The following is a 24,836-nucleotide window of genomic DNA, read 5'->3' on the forward strand; positions in this document are numbered from 1 at the left end:
ATAGACAAGGTTGTCCTGCAGATATGACAGTTAGAGGGTTGAGACAAACCATTTACCAATGTACAGGGGTGCTTACAATGATCAGCTTTTATTTATGTAAAATTTTTATTAAAAAATGCTGTAACTGCTTATAAAGTGTTATCTGTAGTTCTGCTTCAATTTGTTAGTGTATCTAAATCTGCTAGGGCATCTAATGCCCCCCTCCCCCCAGGCTGACAATGCTGCTTTCCAAAGGTGCCTCTTGCGCTCTTTCATTCAGAGTAGAGGCACTCTAATACAGGAGATGTGTTACTGGCTGGATCACTGGTTGAAAACAGAAGGCAATAAGCCTAAAAAAAGAGAACTAATGCAGCCATCACATCTAATGAGTAGTAAGCGGCAACACGTTACTTTTTTGGTTTTGGATTTAATATCGCTTTAAGTAATCTGGCTAAGAACTTTTTTACCAAGTCCAAAAAAATGTGTTTATCTTGCCAGAACTGTAGAGTCCTGGTTACTTTTTGTGAGTAAACCAAAAGCATTAATGATGATATTGCCCTTCTGGAAATAACCAGTGATGGTGATGAGGAGAGAAGAACATGGCTGAAGTCCAGCCTGGGCGACCAGCGCGGCTGAAGTCCAGCCTGGGCGACCAGCGCGGCTGAAGTCCAGCCTGGGCGACCAGCGCGGCTTCCTCCATAGATCCTATAGTGTGAGTTAATGTAGCCACCCTAGGATAGCAAGTGTTTTATTTGCAGAATTAGGAGTGAAAATAAAGGAAAAGAGGCCCTAAAAATAAAAAAGAAATCTAATGCAGCCACTAAATCTAAGGACTGGTAAGATGCAACGTTAACTTTTTTGCTTTTGGGTTTAGATTTGCTTTAACAAAGCTTACAGTTGGAGCCTGATAACCCGAATAGCTGATCCTCTATACAACATCATCAGAATAACGCATTGTCTGTGGATTCCTTGCATCCAGATGATTGTGAGTCAGCAGGAACCAAGCTGTGTCAGTGCCATCTTCCACTGCTGACAAAACATGACTTGCTAAGGAGAGCGAGTGGTTCCTTCTATTATATGTGACATGGCCTGGGATGCATCAAGTTGAATTTTATTCCAAAAAACAAAAATTACAGTTAGGCCCATTTAATTCAGAAGACATACCATGACTCTTCTGCATTAAAGTGTTACTTGCCTTTTCCAAATGTGTAGCTCAGTGAACAAGTTCAAAATCTGCCACGTGTGTGGAAGTGACAAAATCTCAGCCTAGCCAGTCCAAACGGATGAAGATCAAAACCTTGGCGAATCCCAGGGATAAGATGTCAGCAGCTGGTGTGGGAGCTCCTGGACACTGCATCACTGGACTGAAAATGAGTATAATTCTACTTTACTTGTATTCACCTTTTTAAAGCAGAAATAAATCCATTTAAAGTGTTACTAAACCCACAAAAGTAAAATCAATCTGTATATGTAGTAAAGCATGCTCACAGTGGAAATTAAGGGGTTAATCCTTTGCGTTATTTAAAAAGGTTGTTTGATCTTGACTTCTCTGATCCTCCCCTTCTTCCACAGTCCCCAATCCATCTGCTGATAGTACAGAGCCCTAAGAGGCACTCTTCATATGCTCAGTTTGGTGTGTACAGTTACTAGCGAGTTGTGTGTTTTTTGGGGGTTTTTTTTTTGGGAAGCTGCATGTGATCATCACAGGGCCAATCAGCACTGTCCAGTCAGAGGGTCAGGGGTCATGCAGTCTCATAGGACAGTCACAAGAGATGGAAAACTCCTCCTACAAACAAACCAGTGCTCAGCCGGACACTGTTTGGAGATGATCTCCAATCCCAGAGGACGCCAGTTTTGGAGAAACGCGCCGGGCGGAGTCTTCTGTGACATCACCACATCCTGGCCGGTGGTAGGACACCGTAGCAATTTTGAATTTGTATACTGCCTTTATGCACCTTATCTATGTAAGTGCAATATTTTACTGAATACATTTTTTTAGTTTTATCGGGTTGCACTATGAAGTCTCTTCTGTTTTAATTCTTCTCTACATGGTCTGGAGAGCGATTCGATGTGAGTAATTTGTTTGGGTGAGCCCGCAGTCGTCCATCCATCTCCTTTTGATATTGCTAGCATGGGTGTCAGTGTGGAATCTGAACACCATCTGCTTGTTTGATCTCTTGATTGGAGATCAGTGTGTCTGGTAAGAGGCTGATCTATCTGTCATGGCGAGCAATTGTGGACACCATAGCACTTTGTTGGGAGGATCTTTTTTACCACACAGCACTGGATTTGGGACTTTTTTGATCATTTTTATTATGTACATGGACATTTAGCACTTTAGATGCAATTTTTGCACATTTTGTATATGCACATATTTGTTTATGGTCCATTTTTGGTATATTGTGTTATTGTGTTAGATTGGTTTAGTGTACAGCACACTCATTTATTTTTCGTTTGTTAATTGAGGTTTGTAAACTTACTTTGTGAAGATCCACACACATTTACTTCCTTGAATTATGTGACCTTTAGTCACTATGCCCTGGGAGTAGCACTGTTGTGTCACACATTTCACACAGCCTGCCTTCTGGACTACAGAGGTGCTGGGAGGAGTTTCAAGAGGTGGAGTCAGTACAGGAATCACTGCTTGCAGGCAGGAAAGTACCATGGGATATGTAGTCCTTATAAATTGAAAGTAAACAGCAGAGGAGAAGCTACAAAGCGTGCAGGGAATTCAGGATGTTGTGAAAGGAGACAGCCAGCAGACAGGCAGATCTACCAACACAAAATAATATTTTTTATGTAGGCTTATTATGTTGCGTCTTTTAACCACTTGCCTACCGGGCAGTTATACCCCCTTCCTGTCCAGGCTAATTTCATCTTTCAGCACTGTCGCACTTTGAATGACAATTGCGCGGTCATGCAACATTGCAACAATATGACATTTTTATCATTTTTTTCACACACATAGAGCTTTCTTTTGGTGGTATTTAATCACCATTGGGTGTTTTTTTTTTTTTGGGCTATAAACAAAAAAAGAGCAAAAAAAAAAAAAAAGTTTTTTTCTTTGTTTCTATTATAACATTTTGCAAACAGGTAATGTTTCTCATTCACTGATGTGCATTGATGAGGCAGCACTGATGAGGCGGCACTGATGATGCTGCACTGACTGGCGGCACTGCTGGGCACTGGTGGGTGGCACTGCTGGGCTCTGGTGGGTGGCACTGCTGGGCAATGATCACCAATGCCCTGATGATCAGTGCCAATCTGTTCTCTGACAATTGACGGTTATCGGCAGTACTTTCCTCACGCTGTGACAGCATGAAGAAAGTGCAGCCAATAACTGGCGACTGTGTTTACCCAGTGATCTGCTTTGTCATCGGACACAGCGGTCATGGAGCTCGCCTGGTGCGTACCGCTGGGAGCGCGTTCTTGGAGGATGTCATATGACTCCCTCCCAGAACTGGACAACTGTGCTGTAGCCGTCATTCAGCTATAGCGCGGTTGGCAAGCAGTTTTAATGGGCTGCTTTTAAATCAACCAAAATACATGGCACTGTGGTATCATGTGCCTTAGCAGGTGTGAATGCACATGCACTTGCCAGATTTGTGGGGTGCCATTAAGAATGAATGGCACCCATGCGTGTTTGGAAAAGGCAGCTCATTTTTGCAATTTTGCACTGCACCTGGTGTGCGCAAGCCTTAAAATGTAGTTTGATTTTCAGTGGTCTGTAGGTTGCACAAACCCCAAATTCCCTCTCCTAGCACCCCTCCCCCCTCCAAATCTAGCAAAAATTCTGTTCCTCCCTTCTTCCACAAACCCTCTGATCCCAACACATCCCTCTCATCAGCCCCCCTGTATGCCTGGATAGGAGGAACTGCAGGGGTGGCTGCATATAGAGAAGCTGATCCTTCCATTTTCCTCCTGCAGCCACAGAATGTTTGCGGAAGGGAAGGGAGAGGTGGAGAAGCATGATTTCAGCAGCTGCAGGAGGAACATGGTTCCTCTGCATGCAACCCCCCCCCCCCCCCCCACCATTTCTCCTATCCAGCTTTTTTTTTTCTGTTGTCTCGTGTGCTTTCCAACCCCCCTGAGCTCTTTCCCAGTCCCCCCCCCCCCCCTTGTGCTCTTTCCTGACCCTCCCCTTGCACCCCGCAGCTCTGCTCTCCGACTGGCTGCTGCAGGGTATCTGTCAGGATTGAGAATGGGGAAGGCATCTGTAAATGTCTAATTTACTGACCCCTTTCCTTTTCTGAATGGAGAGTCGGTGATCTGTACTGATGACTCTGTCCATTCATAACTGAAGCATACTGTAGTAAACAACTGTGTTTACTCTGTTTCACTTTGTGATCTGAAACCATTTATTGCAACTGAGGCTGCAGAGATGGAGATTGAGGGCTGTGTCCTCAGTCTCCTTTCTCTGTTTGGAAGGCGTAGCATCAGAGATTTGTGGGCTGTGCTCTCTCACTCCTGCCTGTATAAAGAGGTAAACATAGCGCAAGCTTTTTTTTTGTCCTTCCACTGCGGCACCCCTTGAGGCTCCTTACGGCACCCCAGCTGAGAAACTCTGACTTCACCTATCTCTGCTGCAGTTAAGCAGTACATTTAGGTCCCATTTGACTGCAGATTGTAATTGGAAGCCAGCCTAAGTTCAGAATGTGGAACACCAGTAGCACCTAATGGCTGCTTTTTGTCACACTTGCTCTCCTGACACCAAATTCTGACCCTACCATCTGAATGTCGCAGCAACCATTCTGCCCATTCTCCTCTGACATCAACAAGGCATTTTTGTCCATACAACTGCCACTCACTGGATATTTTCTCTTTTTTGGACCATTCTCTGTAAACCCTAGAGATGGTTGTACGTGAAAATCCCAGTAGATCAGCAGTTTTTTAAATACTTAGACCAGCCAGTCTGGCACTAACAACCATGCCACGTCCAAAGTCACTTAAATCCCCATTCTGATGCTCGGTTTGAACTTCAACTGTGTACTGATCTGTGTATTATGATGGTAGGAAAGTCTCCCCACTGTCAGAATACAATGATGCAGTGGGGAGGATTGCCCCAGCCACCTCGAATGTGTGGATAAGGAAATCGGGTCAGTTGTGTTTGTTTTTGTCTTCAATTTGCTGGCTGAACAAAAAAATTGGCACATCTATGGGCTGCATTAATTTGGTCCAACTTGGCTCTGGTGAATGATCCTGATGCCTCTGTGTGGCCGATGGTTTAATAATTAATTCAGTGTTATAGCCTATGCTTTTTTCAGTGAATACATGTCTTGCTCTGATTGACCGAGACAGGTGGATGACGGCACCATTTCTGCCCTGGCCAATCAGAGGAAGCCTTGCATTCATTGAAGACATGCAAACTGATGTTTTCACTCCTTGCTGTACCCACCAAAGCAATCTTGCCACTACCATGGATCGCCATTGTACCCAGGCCCTAAGAGCTAGAAGAACCCTAAAAGAAACCTGTACTGAGACCAATGCATAGCTTGCTATACCTGCTTCTTCTGAAAATGCTAGCGGTCATGCTGATCCAAGGAGTATTGAAGCACAGCATATGACTGAAGCTCCAGATTTCACAAGTTACAAACCAGAGACCCCACAGGAGATCTGCCACCCCCACCATTCTGTTATTTCTTACCATGCATTGCCATGTGTGCTATATACAGCCTGAAAATGACAGATGGTTGTGTTTGGGCAGTTGATGCCTTGATACTTCTCAGGTCACAGCATACCGTACCTGATTCTTCAATGAAATGGTCAGAGCTTTCTTCCTGAAAGCTCCATGAAAGATTCTGAAGCTTAGCATTATCACTAGGATGTAATCACATAAAGTCGATGTAAACCCCAACTGGATGACATTTAGTTTGTATCATAAACCATTACCATTTTTTAAAATTTAATCCTTGCTTTGACCTTTTGTCATCTTTTGAGCATTCTGGTGCTGCTGATCGCCCACAGTCCCTTTCCAGCTACTTCCTGATTGCATAGACTCTAGTGGTGGCTGCATGCCTTTTTTCGAGCTTGGTTTACAGATAGTGACAACAGTGGACCATGGCTGTATAACGGATGTCGGTAACGCCATTCATAGTGGGTGAGTAGTGGCATGACTGGGAGATTGGGAAAAGGACAGAGCATTATCACCCTTTAGCTGGGAGTGCCTGAACAAGGTCCTTCATGGCAGGATAACAAGCTATATGTTTGAGAGTTGCCAATTGACACATTTTTACAATTTATTTTATTTATTTGTGGTATTTATGTAGCGCCGTCAATTTTACACAGCGCTTTACATATATATTGTACATTCACATCAGTCCCTAACCCTCAAGGGGTGTACAATCTAAGGTTACTTTGCTTTTCACATTTAGATCTTCTTTAAAGTCGGCTGTACATGAATCGAATTACGCCAATTCCAGCTGAATCAGCCAAAATGTGTTCTGCATGTGCTCTTGTCTGTACCACCTGGCGCTACAAAAAGTTGACTTGTAAACATCTTTTGCTAAAGAAGCTGGGCAGAAATCCATGGCTGAACATCCGTTGCATCCAATCAGATGCAGGCACTGTTAGGGTATTCTGACAGCCACGGATGTCGGCTGGCAGAATAAAAAAAGCCAGCACTGCTGAATAGTCCATCCATGCTGTTTGGCACAGATTGGAGAGGGGGGGAGAATGTAGTGTTTTCTCACTATGTTTGTTGCAGGATTCAACCATGTTTTGATTTTATTTAAAAAGAAATTCTGTAAATCAATAAAATGCTTACAGCTAGACCACGATTGGTGGACAGTAGAATCGGGGAGAACCATTCTGTGAACTTCTGACTGTGTAGCTAGATAGTGTTGTGCACTGTGCTGGGTGCAACGTGTGCAGACACCACCCTGATGTTTGCATTGCTGTTTAAACACATTACAGGAGCTCCTGGAGGTAAATCCCTAACAGTAAACTGTGCGAGTGATCTCTTCTGGTTAGATGTGCAGTGTCTTCTCAGTTGTTTGCTAAAGCAATACATACAAGTACACTGGTGAATGTTGTGTGGTGTTTTTTCTTTTTTTTTCTTAAGGGAATGTATAGTGATTCTTTACATATTTACATATTTTCTTATTTTTTTTATGGTCAGGACTAAAGCAATAAACATTAGGTAAAAAAAAGTGTGTGTATGTATATGTGTGTGTGTATATGTATATATATATATACGGTATGTGTGTGTGTGTGTGTGTGTGTGTGTATATGTATATGTGTATACATATATGTGTGTGTATATATGTGTGTATGTGTGTATATATATATATATATATATATATGTGTGTATATATATATATATATATATATATATATATATATATATATTAACGGAACATTAATTAACATTTTTAATCAGAGTATAGCATCAAGTCAATTAAACTCCTGCAACATTGATCTGGTCAGTTAAGTAGCAAAGGGGGCTGTTGTTCAGTTTCAGCTGCTTTGGTATGAATGAAATTAACAGGTGCACTAGATGGGCAACAATGAGACAACCTCCAAAACAGGAATGGTTTTACAGGTGGAGGCCACTGACATTTTTTTCCTACTCATCTTGTCAGTGTCACTACTGGTAGCATGAGGCAATACCTGGACCCTACAGAGGTTAAACAGGCAGTCCAACTCCTCCAGGATGGCACATCAATTTGTGCCATTGCCAGAAGGTTTACCATGTCACCCAGTCTCAAGAGCATGGTGGAGATTCCAGGAGACAGGCAGTTACTCTATGAGAGCTGGACAGGGCCGTAGAAGATCCTTAACCCATCAGCAGGACCGGTATCTGCTCCTTTGTGCAAGGAGGAACAGGATGAGCACTGCCAGAGCCCTACAAAATGGCCTCCAGCAGACCACTGGTGTTAATGTCTCTGACCAAACAATCAGAAACAGACTTCATGAGGGTGGCCTGAGGGCCTGATGTCCTCTAATGGGCCCTGTGCTCACTGCCTGGCACCATAGAGTTCGATTGGCCTTTGCCATTGAACACCAGAATTGGCAGGTCTGGCGCCTTTCACAGATGAGAGTAGGTTCACCCTGAGCACATGTGACAGATGTGAAAGGATCTGGAGAAGCCGTGGAGAATGTTGGGCTGCGTGTAACATTGTTCAGCATCACCGTTTTGGTGATGGGTCATTGGTGGTCTGGGGAGGCATATCCATGGAGGGACACACAGACCTCTACAGGCTAGACAATAGCACCCTGACTGCCCTTAGGTATCGGGATGAAATCCTTTGACCCATTGTCAGACCTTACGCTGGTGCAGTGGGTCCTGGGTTCCTCCTCGTGCATGACAATGTCTGGCCTCATGTGGCGAGAGTATGCAGGCAGTTCCGAAAGGATGCAGGAATTGATACCACTGAATGGCCCCCATGCTCACTTGACCAAAATCCAATAGAACACCTCTGGGATATCATGTTTCGGTCCCTTAGTGATGCTCTGGTCCAGATCTGGGAAAAAATACCCCAGGACACCATCCGTCATCTCATTAGGAGCATGCCCCAACATTGTCAGGCATGCATACAATCATGTGGGAGCCATACAAACTACTGAGTACCATTTTGAGTTGCTGCAATGAAAGTTTAGCAAAAAGGACTAGCATCATTTTTTCACTTTGATTTTCGGGGTGTCTTTGAATTCAGTTCTCTGTAGGTTGATAATTTTCATTTCCTTCAAACGATGGGGTATCCTTGTGTTCTTAACACATTACCCATTGTCAGTATAGATATCCAGCATGATATTTTTTCCCCATTGAGATCTGATGTGTTTTCAAAGTGTTCCTTTTAATTTTGTGTGTGTGTGTGTGTGTGTGTGTGTGTGTGTGTGTGTGTGTGTGTGTGTGTGTGTGTGTGTGTGTGTGTGTGTGGTCATGGCCAAAAATATTGGCACCCCTGCATTTCTGTCATTATAATGAACCACTTCGCCCCGAAAATTGTTGCAATTACAAATGTTTATGCATTCTCATGTTTTATTCTTTTGTTTGTATTGGTATGACACCAAAAAGTGTAGAAACAAAAAGCCAGTTCTGACACATTCCACGCAAACCCCCAAAAATGGACTGGACAAAAATATTGGCACCTTCTCAAAATTGTAAGAAATAATTGCATTCCTGTAATTTTGTGATTTTAAATTCACCTGTATCAATTAACAGATCTTAATGTTCCTGTGCCCACTGTGTGCAAACAAGACATTTACAGCCCATGGCACTGTAGCTAATCTCCCTGGACTAAAGAGAAAAACTTGATCAAAGATTGCATCAAAGAACTGTTCGAACGGTGGATTAAGAACCTTGATCAACTTCCAGACAAATTCAAGCTGACAGGATACAACTGTGTCAGCTCGCACTATGTGTCACCATCTGAATGAACTAGGGACATAGGGACACTATGGTAGGAGACCCAGGAGGACCCCACTGCTGACACAGAAACCTAAAAAGCCAGATTGGAGTTTGCCAAAACTTACCTGAGAAAGACAAAATCCTTTTGGCAGACTGCACTGTGGACTGACAAAACAAAATTATGTATTTTTGCTAAAGCCCATCATTCTACTGTTTTCAGAAAGAGAAATAAGGTCTTTAACAAAACGAATACAGTCAAAAATGAAGGTTCACTGATGTTTTGGGGTTGCTTTGCTGCTTCAGGCACTGGCTGTCTTGACATGGCATTATGAAATCTGAAGACTACCAAAGAATATTGGGGTGCAATGTAGGGCCCTGTGATAGAAAGTTGGGTCTCCAGCAGAGGTCATAGGTCTTACAGCAGGACAATAACCCAAAGCACACATCAAAAAACACCCAGAAATGGTTTCAGACAAAGCGCTGAAGAGTACTGAACTGGCCAACGATGAGTCCAGATCGTAATCCCACAGATAACCTGTGGAGAGATCTCAAAACAGCAATTGGGAAAAGGAACCCTTCCACTGGAGCCCTGGAGCAGTTGGCGAAAGAAGAGTGGTCCAATATTCTAGTAGAGAAGTGTAAGAAACTCATTGGTTACAGTAAGCAATTGATTTCAGTTATTATTTCCAATGGGTGTGCTACCAAATAATAAATTGAGGGTGCCATTAATAATAATATAATTACTTGGTTTGAGAGTTAGGTTTTAGACATGTTGCAAACAGGCGCAAAAATACTGTGATTGTAGTGTGTGTCTCTCTTCCTTTTTGGCTTGTATGTCACTTTTTGCCGAACACTAACTCCAGTGATCAAGCTCAGGAGTTACAATCAGCAGTCATCCAAAGGCCAAAGAAGGAAGCCAGCATGTCTAGAACAGGAACAGGAAAATATGGCAGCACATCGAGAACAGTCTTTTATTTTTACCCTTTTTTTTTTTTTTTTTTTGGTGCCCAAAGCCTTCTACTGAAAACCAGGCTGAAAGTCAATGTACTGGAGAACATTCCTATCAGGAGCAGGCACATCAATGACTAGTGTTGCTGACAGATATTTTTTTCTTTATTCTGAGGTGTTAAATACAAAGAGTCGCCATTGCCGACCTTCTAGATGACTTTCTCTGGCATCAATACCTTGATCACTCACCTGGAACAATAATACAGCCTATTGAGTCATAACCCTGGATCTGTATAATTATTCCAGACCTGTGCCTTTAAAGTATTATGCCCCTTTCACACGGGTGTTCCATATGTCCGGTTTTCATCTGTCCGTTTACAGAAGAAAAACAGACCCCCATGTATTTCTGTGGACTTTGGGATGTTAACAGATGAACAACTTTTTACATCCGTTAATGTCCGCATCTGTTTTTTTGAACGGAAGAAAATCCTATTTTTTTCTTCTGCAAAAAAACCCAGAACGAACTAAAAAACGGATATCAATGGATGTAAATGGACCAAAAACTGATGTAAACCGATCAAAAACGGATGAAAAAGCTGATTTAAATGGATGAAAAAACTGATGTAAACTCATCCGTTTTTTTTCTTTGAAAAACTGTGACCGAACTGAAGAAAAAAAAAAACAGAAATGCCCGTGTGAAAGGACCCTAAAAGCTGTAGTAAAGTCTTGCATTTAAAAATAAAAAAATCCCCTGCAAGGCAATGGCATATTGTGCTAGTATGCATCATATACTAGCTCATCATGAAATACCTACCTTTAAAATGACACTGACAGGGCTTCCATCTTCCCCAGGTCTTCCTTTCGGGTACTCTGGTTTGGTTTCAAGCTCCAAAAACCTGCTAGTAGATTTACCTTCTGTCTAAATTGGTTCCTGTATGTGTGTGTATATGTATGTATGTGAGTTAGAGTGTAAGCTCCTTGAGGGCTGTATAAATTGTCAGTGCTGTAAAAAATATATGTAATAAATAAAAATTTTAAAAATGCAGTATGTTTGCATTTGTGTGCTATAAAATGTTGTTTTTGACATTTCAATAAGTCCTCATGCACACTTGATGTTTTTACAGCTGCTGTGTTTTGCTTTTGACGTTTTTTTTTCTACAGCTAGTAAACCCCCCAGCATGTTATCCTATGTGTCCATGCATACATACACTGTAATCAACATTTTTTGGCTGGGACGTTTTTTGGCTGGAAAAAAAACCCAGGACTAGTGGGTTTCTAGAGGAGTTTTTTAGCTGTAAAAACGCTATACACAAACGCAGAAAAACACAGGAAAACGCTGTTTAACGTGGCAAAACACTGCTAATCGCTAATGCAAAAAATGCTATATAAAGCTGAAAAACTCTTCCCCACTTCCCCACTATCAGAGTTGTTAGAAATTATAATAGCCCTACAGAACAGACCATGCACAGTCCACATGTGGTTTTCGGTTTCACTGCAACAAGGAAACAGGAAACTGTATAAAAGACATAGAGTTTTACCAGCAGCTACAAACTTATAAACTGTGCCATCTACTAGTTGAAATATATAGCTCTACTGAATAATGATGTAATTGTTGCACAAAATACATGAACATAGTATTCCAACAACAATACATTGATCAGTGCTGCCGGCTATAGCCACCGGCATTGATTGATCGGGCAAAACCTGACCTGTTAAACTATAAAGAGTCTGCTCATAGCAGCCGACGTTTAGGACCTGTATGGCTGGCTTTAGCGATTTACACTGCAATAGAGTACAATCTGAATACACAGAATCCACTTTGGATATGCAGTCAGTTCACGTATACAGGCTTGCTGTACAGTCTTTTACTAAAAAAGTAACATTTGTTAAACCGAGCGGGATCGTTTTTGCGATTAATGATTTGTTATGTAAATAAGTCTGCCTTGCGTATCTGTAAGTAATAATCACATGCTTGCCTTTCTCTGTTTTCAGAATGAAATCTTTGGCATCGTTTTATCTATTGTTGGAAGTTTTCTAATAAGTATATCCCTTAATCTGCAGGTAAGGAATATTGCCTAAATACTCTTATCTGATTTTCTATTGTTACCTTTTAAGAATAAATTTTTCTCAGACAGTTTAGTGGCTGTTCTCTAATGGGACTTTTGCCAAGGCAGCTAATAAGTGCCTGGAAAATGTGACTTTGGGAACATGCTGTCAAGCTGTAATGAAAGAAGTCTGTTCCCACTAGGGACTGCAGGACTTGACAGTAGGAGCTGGGATTGGGTGGTTACATAGGCCATGGAAGAGGTGTCGAGTACTTTTGGGGAGTCATGGAGAGACAGCAGATAGTAGGGAGGCAGGATACCTGTGACCCACAATAAGGCTCCATGCACACTGGGCATTTTAATAACACTGGTAGCTTTAGCTGTGTAAAGTCACGTTAAAAAGCTTTTCAGCAGTTTTTTAGCTTTTTTGCATTAGTGTTTAGCCACTTTTTTTTTTTTTTTTTTTTTTACTTTTTTTTGCTCAAAAAAAGTCCAAAAATGCCAGTTGTACAGCTAAAAGACTCCTCTAGAAACCCACTAGTTCTGTTTTTTTTTTTTTTTTTTTCCCTGCCAAAAAAAACGCTGATTACAGCCTATGTGTGCATGGACACATAGGATAACATGCTGGGGAGTTTACTGGTTGTAGAAAAAATGCCAAAAGTGTAAAAACGTCCAGCGTGCATGAAGACTCTGAGCTCTGAAGTGAGAGCCCTTAAAAGGGCTGAGGTACAGAGTCTCAGGAGCCATCTAGTGTTCTACAGAGCACTCTGGGGGTTGATAAGTTTTGCTGGTGATGGCTCCCATGTTGCAGCCCTCTAACTGCACCTGAAAAGGCAGCTTCAGAGGATAGAGCACTGGTATAGTAGAGAGAGAGGCTCTTTCAGTACAGTGGTGCTGAGATCAGAGGCAGGAGTGACAGGAAAGGGTGCCTGGGACACCAAAACACAGGAACCAGAGTCTTTAGCAGCACTGGGTTCCTCAGAGGTCACACAGGGACACTGGATGTAGGCTGGAGAGCACAGGGTCACTGAAGATACTGAATGCAGCTTGGTGTTCATAGGGACACTGGACACAGGCTGCAGTGCATGGGGGCAGTGAGTCAATACAGGATCTGAAATACAGGGGACACTGTGGTCATTGGAGGGTTCACAGGAGCTGAGCTACTGGAGACGCAGAGGTTTGGCTGCTAGTTTGTGAGCGAGTTGCTCAAACACCGAGCAACATGCATACTATCTTTTAAAGTGGAACTGCACTGCATTTGAGTACCACAAAATGCTATTTAATTCATTTTTAATATTTAAAACAAACTCCGCCATGCTTTGTTTTGCTGATAAATCATTTTGAAAACGCTCAAGGGAGGAGGATGTAGTATGCAGGTAGTCAGATGGAGGGCGGAGCCTAGACATGGCGGCGTCGGAGAGCACGATGTGAGTGCTCTCCGATAATCTCATTCCCGACCACCCCGAGACCCTCATGAAGTGAAGCCCTACCTGATTGTGGAGGGACCTGGGGAGCGAGCGGCAGAAGCGGAGAGCGGAGCGTGTACGGACATCCGGGAGGTGAACTTGCTGGGGAGATCCAGCGCAGATGCCGGGTTGCCGGGGAAACGAAGCTGGGAGGCGTGAGCCGCAAAGGACGACTGGGAAGTAGAGACGCCGGCCGGTTCCCTCGTGGAGAGGTAGTGACAGGTCGGCTCCCCTGGCACCACATGAGTGAAAACCCGTGCGGCTAGAGGAGGAGAGATGCTGCAGGAGTAAGGGGCCAGCTACGGAGGACCCCTGGAGGGAAAGTGGATGCTGGCTGGCGCCCTGATGTGACAGGGTGTTGCCGGCGTATAGCTGCCTGTACCCCCTGGGCGGCTGTTTGACCCTGGGGCAGGGAGACCCATAAATACCAGACGAACTACCCTCCTTCCCTGAGTCGACTTCTAAGGACCGAGAAAGGAGGAGGAAAGAAAGAAAAACAGTATCGGAAACCCTGAGGAATCCCCCCCCCCAGGACTGAGCAGCAGTGAAGACCTCCCACACAAGTATGGAGTCACCGTCCTGAGAAGGGAAGGGTGAGTGAAAAATGCTGGGAGCTTATTGTGTGGTGAACCCCTGAGTGATTTAGGCTACTAAGGGGTGAAGGAGGGGGAGGATTCCCAGGGGTTAGAAGATAAGAAGAGAGGAGGCCCAGGTGCCCTAGGAGAGTAAAGGATATAGGAAAAATTGCAAGTCTACCAAGATATTTAAAGGATATGAAGAATAAAGGTCCCAAGGGAGCAGGGCCCAAAGGGTCCCAAACAGGAACAATAAAGAAATATACATCATATGGAAATACTACGCCAGAAAGGGCCCAAGGTATAAAGGGGGAAATGGACACTAGTTCAGGAAGTAGTCCTAGATTATCAATGGGCTTGAATAGCAGCAGTAGCCAACAAATAGTGGATGGCCTGGGAAGGAAAGGATCTGAAGGTGAACTACAGGTACCAAATAAGAAGGAGATGACTGAAATGTTTCAAAATCTGGAAAAAACGATAAAACATGAAATGACAGCTATTCGAAACGATTTAGGACATCTGCTAGCAAGAATGGAAGAAACGGAGGAGAAAGTTAAAACCCAGGCCCAGAACATAGATAATCTAAGGAAAAAAATAAGCCAATTAGAAAATAACCAGAAAAAAATGATCTATAGGATGGAAGTTCAAGAAAATAAAGAAAGAAGGTGTAATCTTAGATTACGAGGAATCCCAGAGACTGCTAAAGGGGAAACATTATACGAACTAGTTAAAAAAATTCTAAACTCCATAAGAGATAGACCTGAAACAGATGGGATCAAGTTAGACGGAGTATTTAGAATAGGAAAGTTCAATCAGGCTACCGAGAAGGAAAGACCGAGGGACATAATTGTCCAGTTCCAAAAATTTGGGGTCAAAGAGGAGATCTGGAAGAAGACCAAGGGAAGATCATTAATTAAGTTCGGAGACTTGAGTATCCAAATTTATGCGGACTTAACAGTAGAGACCCTAAGGAGAAGGAGATCCCTGAAACCCCTGTTGGAGCAGATGAGAAAACAGAATGTGCAGTATAGATGGGGTTCCTCAGCATTTCTAACTGGCTGGAAAAATGGGGTTACAGCGTATTTGCGATTTCCGGAAGATTTAAGAGATTTTTGCGATAGACTGGACTTGCATAGAATGGAGATAGCTGGGTGGGAAGAAGAAAAAGAAGACAAAGGAAATATAACTAATGCAAGAAAAGAGGACTGGCAGCACGTGGGGGGAAGGGGGGAGGGAGAATTAAGTAGAGACTGAGTTTTTTTTTTTTTTTTTTTTTTTTTTTTTTTTCTCTCTCCACTCTCTCGCCACTGGCTTTCCTCCTCAGGAGGTCGTGAACCGCTTAGAGGATACGGTTAAGGGTGGGAGGTAAAGAGTAAAGACTCTCGCTGAGTCTAGACTATAGAGAGAGGGAATCGGGTGGCTCGGAGATGAGGTGAGCCGTACATAGGTGGAGCTTACGCCCTAAATTTTAATCAATGGTGGAAATGGATCCACAAATGATTTGTAGGCAGCTTATACGCCTAAAAATGGGAAGGGGAAAAAAAAGAGAGGGTGGGAGGGGTGGTAGGAGGGGGGAAGGGGGGGGGGTGGGGTTAATATTCTGCAAGTCATTTGGGCCTAATAGGAGGAGACGAATTAGAAGAGAGATAATAAAAATTAAGAAGGATGGATGAAATACAGTTTATAACATATAATGTGAATGGGTTGAATTGCCCTGGGAAAAGATTCAAGTTGTTTAAAGAGCTACATCATAGGGCAACGTCAGTGGTATTTTTGCAGGAGACACACTTTGAGATAGAATCTAATGTGAAACTAAAATCCAAATATTATCCTACATGGTATTATGCCGACTCTCCAACTAAAAGAGCAAAGGGGGTGGCAATAGGATTGGCAAAAAATATGAGGTTTGAGCTGGAAGATAGAAGGACTGACCCGGAAGGGAGATTCCTGTTTTTGAAAGGTAAACTACAGGGAATTGAATGCACACTAGCCAATATATATTGCCCCAATAAGAAACCTGAGATCTTTCTAAAGGGTCTGTTAAAAAAATTGATAGATTTTAAAAAAGGGCGTTTGATAATAGCAGGAGATTTAAACCTCTGTATGGACCCACAGATGGATGTAACCTCCCTTGTGCAGAGAGAAGGGGGTAGGTCCCTGAGAGCTTTGAGGAAGGTGATCCACGAATACCAACTGGTGGACACCTGGAGAATAATGCATATGAAGGACAGAGACTATACCTTCTTCTCTAATGCACACGAGATGTATTCGAGACTGGATTACATCTTAATAGATCATCAACTCATTGAAATGTTGGTTAAAATAGAAATAGAGACAAGAACTTTTTCGGACCATGCCCCAGTTGTGATGAAAATGGGATGGGGAAAAAGGTGGACGGGAGGTTTAGGTTGGAGGTTAAATGAGGCTTTACTCTTTGATGAGGATATTGTGCAGAGGATCAGTGAAGAGATTAAGGTATACTTCCAGGAGAATGAAACGCAGGAAGTATCGACAGCTACAGTATGGGAAAGTCATAAGGTATATATAAGAGGAATCCTGATTGCGATGGGAGCAAGGAAAAAAAAGGAAAGAAGAGAGAGGGTTAGTGGACTCTTAAAGGAAATCCTGGAATTGGAGTGGATACACAAGAAAAAAATAACAATAGAAACAAGACAGAAGTTAAGGGATAAAAAAGATGAATTAGAGAGATTGATGGATGAGGAGAGGAGAAGAGTATATAATAAAGTATTAAGTGAAAGATATAGATGGGGTGATAGACCAGGAAAATACTTAATGAGAGCCCTGAATAAGAAAAAAAACAGAAATTATATAGAAAAGATAAAAAGCTCTAAGGGGGAGATAGCCCACTCAACTAAAGAAATCATAAAAGTATTCATGGAGTATTATAGAAAGTTGTATAACATCAGCCCCCAAGGAACATCAAAAGAAATTAGAGAAGGTATTAATGAAAAAAGGAGGATATATTTAAAAAATGCGGGATTGCCAAAGCTTAGTGAAACACAACTGAACTCCCTGGAGGTAGAAATCTCTCAGGAAGAAATAGAAGTGGCATTGAGAAGTACAGGGGGAGGGAAAAGCCCAGGCCCGGATGGTTATACCGTTAAGTATTATAAAAAATTTAGTGAAGTACTGTTACCAAAGTTAAAGAAATATATGAATGACTTGGGAGACGGGATGGAGGTGAGGAGGGAATCCCTTCAGGCCCATGTAGTTCTCATCCACAAGGAGGGAAAGGATCCCTCTCAGTGCTCTAGCTACAGACCCATTTCCCTATTAAACACAGATACTAAGTTGTACGCAAAGGTCCTAGCAAACAGGCTGAAAGATCTAATGCCCGATTGGATCCATGGAGACCAGGTGGGCTTTGTCCAGGGGAGAGAGGGTAGAGACAATGGTTTGAGAACTCTGATGCTTATCCAGAAAAGTAGAAAAGGGAAAGCCCCGGTGGTGCTCTTGTCGATCGATGCCGAAAAGGCGTTTGATAGAGTGGACTGGGGCTTTATGATAGACAACTTGGAAGGGTTGGGGATTGGAGAGAGAATGCGAGAATGGATAGGTAAACTATATAAGGAGCCCACCGCAATCATTACGGTAAATGGGGAGAGGTCGGAATCCATTGGGATGTCCAATGGAACAAGACAGGGATGTCCATTGTCCCCCTTGCTGTATGTATTGACATTGGAACCCCTGCTGTCAATAATAAGGAATAGTGGAGCGGTAAAGGGAATCCAGATAGAAAATATAGAACATAAAGTAGCGGCCTTTGCGGACGACCTACTGTTTTATGTAGGCAACCCCCGAATAACATTACCAAATATAATGAAGATTCTGAAGGAATATGGGGAATTATCTAATCTAAAAATTAATCCAACAAAAACTGAGATTTTGAATATTAATATACCAAAGAGCGAAAAAGAAAGGCTACGAAAAGAATTCCCCTTTATTTGGAGAGAAAAAGATATAAAATACCTAGGCATAAAACTCGCTACCTCATATAAACAACTGTATAGATTAAACTATATTTCTCTGATAAATGAGATTAAGGACGAACTAAAAAGATTAGAAGGAGGAAATCCATCATGGTTAGGACGTATGAACCTAATTAAAATGGTAATTATACCTAAAATACTCTATAGATTTCAAATGATCCCGATCAAACTCCCAGAGGTGTTTTTTAAGATAATGAGAAAAATGTTAACAAGATATATTTGGAGGAATAAAAAACCAAGAGTATCATATGAAACACTAAGTAGGACTAAAGAGAAAGGGGGGATTGGACTACCTGATGTCAAGAGATATTATAAAGCAGTAATGTTAGCAAGAATTTATGATTGGACTTTTAATCATAAGGGGAAAAGCTGGGTAAAAATAGAGAATGATATGAGTGGAATTAATCTGAGCAAGATGATATGGGTTCCAGCACACTATAGGAGAACCAAAGAGGGCACAAGCACTTACACTTTAACTGTCTTAAGGATATGGGACAACTTACATAAACACATGAAATGGGAATTCAACTCTATATTAATGCCTCTTGCAAACACGGAATTCTTCCCTCCGGGAAAAGATGAGATATCAGGGAGATGGATTAAAAAGGAAGATATCCAACTGAGAGATGTATTGGTAGAGGGGGAATTGAGAACATTTAGAGAATTAAAAGAGATGGTAGGAGATATGTTTAGTAAAATAGATGAGTGGAAATATCATCAATTAAAATGTTTTATAGGAACTCTCCCAAAACCCTTGAGATTAAAAAAGGAATGGAACATGTTTGAAAGGCTATTAGAAACACGTAGAGACGGGAAACACGGAGTTACAAAAATGTATAGAATACTCACAGAACTAGACACAGACACAAAGTTAATTTTTATAACAAATTGGGAAAGAGATATGGAGGTGGTGATAGATGAAGATCAACAGAATAAGATATTTAGACTGGTTCACGAGAATGTTAGTATGAGAGATGTTGAGATTAACTATAAATGTTTGACACGATGGCATATTACACCGAGCACAGGATGAGGGGGGAGAATTCAAACAGGTGTTGGAGAGGATGTGGGGAAGAGGGCACGATGTTTCACATATGGTGGCAATGTCCAAAAATTCAGGTTTACTGGAAGACAATAGTTAAATTAATAGAAAAAATAACTGGAAATGACATAGGACTAGACCCAACCATTTGTCTCCTACATAGTGTTGAAACAACAGTGAATAAATATAAGGAATCAGGTATATGGCACTATTTAAGTGCTGCAAAAGGGTTGATCCCCAAGTATTGGCGGAAGGTTGAGATACCAACGGAGGAGGATTGGATCAATAGGGTAAACCAGATTAGCAGAATGGAAAAATCTTATCATATTCAGGAAGATAGGATGAAAATATACTATTCACGATGGGAAAAATGGGAAAAATCGGAAATGAAAGAGAAATATAGAAAACTCTAATCTAGGAAGTTATCCGAAGTTACTGGGCCTAGAGAGGTTTGAGATCTTGCAGAGGGTAGGGGGGGGGAGAAGAGGGGAAATGGTGGGGAGGGAGGGAAGGGAATAGAAAAGAGGTAAATAGAAGGGACAGAGTAGAAATGTATGGATATTTATATGTATTGTGTCTCTTCTTATGGATTTTTGTAATAATATGAAAAATTAATAAATATTTAAATTAAAAAAAAAAAAATCATTTGGAAAAACACCTCCTGGCATTTCTGGCAGTCTGTGGCATTCTTGAGCAAGGGTAAATGATTAATGTAGCAGTTACTTCTTGGAATCCATCTGTCCTTAGCTTAGGCATTGGCTGAGCTGAGAACCCTCCTTCCCCTCCTGAAGACTCTTGGGATGTATGACCTCGTTTGCCTAGGCATGGAAACCAGGAAGTAAATGAAGGCATGCAAAAAAAAAAAGGTTAAAACAAGTAAATATAATACCTTCCTATCTTCCTATCTATTTACTAATGCTAGCAGCATAAGGATTAGAAATAGTCCCTGTTGATTGAGAGAGTGACGTTCCACTTTAAGGACATGGCCAGGCTCTGATCGGTGCGGCAGTGGTACAGTCTGGAAGCCGCCAGCTGTATGCAGGTTCAGAGACCTGATGCTGGATTGGGGAGCAGCTGAGTTTGACACATAGGCTACTAACCTACAGTAGGCATGTTACTGTTCATGTTAAAGAAGATGTGAGCCCTAACTGGATGCACCATGTATAATAAATAATTTACATTTTTGTTTCCATACAGTACTGTTTTTACTTTGTCTATGTTTTGTTGAATGTTAGTGCCTCTGATCTACAGCAACCTTTTTTCAGCCACTTTCTGTCTAAGTGCACTCTTTTTAGTGTTGATCATTGTGGAACTGCTTCCTGATGAAGACAATGGTAGACCACGCCTACCTGATGAAAGACAGAATGATCTCTTGTAGAATACATCAGGAGTGCATGTGGCAGGGTTGTAACACAGGAGCACAATTAGGAGACTGTTGTCACTCTAGAACAGGAAGTGCCTGAACGAGGATCTTAATGGCAGGTTTACCAGGTATTGTTTCAATGATTAAACAAAAAGGCAGACACTACATGGACTGCCAACAAGGGCCATAAATATGAGCCTCTGGGGCATAAACTGACATATTGAATAATAGCATAAAATTCTATAGATAATAGGAATATTTATTAAGTTACAAAAATATCCAAAAGCTATTATACAGAAACCACCTTCCACCACCATAAAAAGACAATGTTGTCTTGGCACCAAATAACACACACATACATGCAGCCCACATGTATAGCAAATAATTTGTTACTGACTCTTTCTGAGGGGTTTGTTTATCAGAACCACCTTCCTTCCACTTTTTAAGTGGCAGTTGACTGCAATTATTTGTGCATTGTCATACATGTGGGCTGCATGTATGTGCGTGTGACGTCTAGATGTATTATTTGGTGCCAAGACAACTTTGTCCTTTTTATGGTGGTGAAAGGTGGTTTCTTTTTTATAGCTTTTGGATATTTTTGTAATTTAATCAAGGTTTTTCCAGTTATCTATAGAATTTTGCAGTATTATTCAATATGTCAATTTAGGCCCCGGAGGTTCAGATTTATGGTCCTTGTTGGCTGTCCATCTAGTGTCTTTCTTTTCGTTTCTGCTGAAGTTTGACCAAAGAGCCCCACTTTTTAATAAATTTAGAGAGAGAGCAATTGACTATGGGCACATTTTTGTTACCCAGCATATATGGTTCTCCCTTCTATTTTTCTTTTTTTTACCATTTTATTTTTTTATTGTTTCAATGCTTTTTGCAGATTTACAGAGATTGAAAACAACTTTTGAAATGTACTTGTTAAAGCTGAAATTACATTTTAGTGTTTGAGTTTAGATTCACTGTAAGCTCTCATGGATGTTGGTGAGTACTCCTAGGCCAAGCTATTCAGAGTCCTCAAAGACTTTGAAACTTGTCCCTGATGGCATTACAGGTTTACCTCAGAAAGCCTTTGTCTCCATTTAAACACCTGTGATGTAACAGATATCCCCATGCATGCAAGCCAGACTTCCGATAATCACCTGATTCTGCCAAGTTGGTGACAGTCAGGGGTTTATTTACTAAAGCTGGAGAGTGCAAAATCAGACTCACTTCTGCATAGAAACCAATCAGCTTCCAGGTTTCATTGCCAAAGCTTCATTGAACAAGCTGAGGTTAGAAGCTGATTGGTTTCTATGCAGAAGGGAGTCTGATTTTGGACTCTCCAGCTTTAGTAAATAAACCCCTCAGTGTCTAGTAACTTTAGCCAAATCCCATTTACTGATGCTGATTTGTAAAACCAGGATGGAGCAAAACTGTCTAAATTCCCTGTATACTGTATGCACAAATATGTTTTACCTTTTTATTATGTGGTGAAGGTCATTTTTAGAACTGGTTGGTCATGTGGTTGTATAAGTAGGTTCTTTGAATATGAAAATTTGGACCCCAGATTTTCCATTGCTGACACTTCATCAGTTTGGCAGTGGAAAATTTGAGGCCTCCTCATATTATTTTTGTGGCTTCTTATAATCCTGGCTTACTTGGTTAAAGTACATCCACTTCTGCCACTAAAAAAGTCATTCACTTCACAAGAGCCCCTTAGAAACCATACTTCGGTTTTAGTTTTGTGCCTGCATGACAGTTTATAGTAAGCAAATTCGCAGCAGACACTGATGTAATTGGCTTGGTGCCCTCTCTGTAATACTGTAGAATAAATGAAAGCCCAACCCACGGCAAAAAAATAAATAAATTGTGCATCAATGACTTGCAATGTTAGAGCCAAGCTAATTTCCTGCCCTGGGGACCAGACATTTTTCCTGCACGTTATCTTTTTGGGCACTTGTCCCTTCACCGCCCCCTTAAGTTCTCCTTCCTCTGGGGCCTATGAAAGAGGACCTTTGCCACTTGAAGTGTCACCTCCACCAATAGGAGGTAATCACATTAAGCAGGCATTGATGTGGACACCTGAGGAAGACTCCAGCAAGTAAACAGCAGAAGATAAAAGGATTGTCATGTGACCATGGCTTCAGGTAAGTAGAATGGAAATTTGGACAGTTTTTTTTTTTTTTTTTTTTTTTTTTTTTTTCTTTTTTCATACCAGTGGTTAGTTAGTAGGGATGGGAGGGGGTTGGCTAATATCCTGGGATTTTGGCTTTAAATCCTTCCTTGTCTTTGTCTATCAATTTTAAAAATGGTCAGAGAAAACAAACTTAAGTGTGTCTACATATCAGACAGCATCGGGTGTGTTTGTAAAGATAGTCATTCAAAGAGAAAATGGAGGCAAATATTGAAGAATGGTAGATTTGATTGTAAATACACTATATTTCCAATAGTATTGGGATGTCTGCCTTTACACGAACTCTAATTGCATCCCAGTCTTAGTCCGTAGGGTTCAATATTGAGTTGGCACCCCCTTTGCAGCTATAACAGCTTCAACTCTTCTGGGAAGGCTGTCCACAAGGTTTAGGAGTGTGTCTATGGGAATGTTTGACCATTCTTCCAGAAGCGCATTTGTGAGGTCAGGCTCTGATGTCGGACGAAAAGACCTGGCTCGCAGTCTCCGCTCTAATTCATTCCTCCCTGTTTCTCCATTTCCTCCTCTCTAATCCCCTTATGCAACTGAAAGTGGAAAAAAAAAAAAAGGTCAGGACTCTGTGCAGGCCAGTCAAGTTCCTCCACCCCAAACTCGCTCATCCATGCCTTTATGGACCTTGCTTTGTACATTGGTGCGCAGTCATGTTGGAATAGGAAGGGGCCATCCCCAAACTGGTCCCACAAAGTTGGGAGCATGAAATTGTCCAAAATGTCTTGATATGCTGACGCCTTAATAGTTCCCTTCACTGGATCTAAGAGGCCAAGCCCAACCCCTGAAAAACAACCCCACACCATAATCCCCCCTCCACTAAACTTTACACTCAGCCCCAGGGGCGGACTGACAACTCATGGGGCCCCGGGCAGTAGGGGATCATGGGGCCCCTGTGTCCTTGCCCAAACTCAAAAAAGCCTATGAAAAAGGTACCAGGAGCATCTCATGGGGTCCCCAACTGACCCCGGGCCCTCGGGCGGTGCCTGAGTTTCCAAATGGTCAGTCCGCCCCTGCTTGGCACAATGCAGTCAGGCAAGTGCCGTTCTCCTGGCAACCGCCAAACTCAGACACGCCCATTGGATTGCCAGACAGAGAAGCGTGATTGGTCAATCCAGAGAACACATCTCCACTGTTCTAGAGTCCAGTGGCAGCATGCTTTGCACCACTGCAATATTTTAGTTTTGAGTTTTTTCCAAGAAACAGAGGTTCCCTATTTTAGTATCCAGGATAACTATCCATTTGCTCCAACCTAATGAATGATTCTAGTTCTCTAATTGTAAGACATTCTTCATGTTTCTGTTAAAAGATTATATTACTAGAAGGCCTATATATTAAAAATGTATTGTATGTTACAGGCATCCGCCTTGCCTTCATGAATTCTGGTTTAATAGGATGATTTCCTATGATTGTCGACTCCATCTAGTGGCCATAATATACATATGTGAAATTTGTCTGGTTGCCTTGGTGTTAGACTATTTATTTAAAAAAGGCCCAGGGGGAAGGGAGTGACACAATCATGTGAATGTTTTGAGTGTAGAAGGTTCAGAACCTCCCTTTTTTTTTTTTTTTTTTTTTTTTTTTTTACGTCTGTGTGGCCTTTAAAGTGTAATTTCACCCTAGAAGTAATGACTGCACACTAATTGGCCATAACATACATTTTATGTTATTTTTAATTTATCACAGGTAGTTATATAGCCCCATCAATTTACGCAACTCTTTACATATATATATTGTACATTCACATCAGGCCCTAACCCTCAAGGGGCGTACAATCTAAGGTCCCTAACTTACATTCATACATACACATATTAGGGACAATTTAGACAGGAGCCAATTAACCGACCAGCATGTCTTTGGAGTGTGGGAGGAAA

General features: G+C 41.8%; 1 protein-coding gene across 2 annotated transcripts in view; it reads left to right on the forward strand.

The window, feature by feature from the left end:
• Positions 1-24,836, forward strand: part of NIPAL2 (NIPA like domain containing 2) — a 173,163-nt gene that overhangs the window by 22,836 nt on the left and 125,491 nt on the right. For both annotated transcript variants that reach the window (XM_089666479.1, XM_089666471.1), the window contains exon 2: positions 12,269-12,337. In XM_089666479.1, the coding sequence (XP_089522605.1) occupies positions 12,269-12,337 (69 nt within the window). The remainder of the gene's footprint in view (positions 1-12,268; positions 12,338-24,836) is intronic.

This window comes from Staurois parvus, unplaced genomic scaffold (genome assembly GCF_062004578.1).
Source record: "Staurois parvus isolate SC_StPar_1 unplaced genomic scaffold, SC_StPar_1.0 ptg000052l, whole genome shotgun sequence".
In the NCBI taxonomy this organism is placed as follows: domain Eukaryota; kingdom Metazoa; phylum Chordata; class Amphibia; order Anura; family Ranidae; genus Staurois; species Staurois parvus.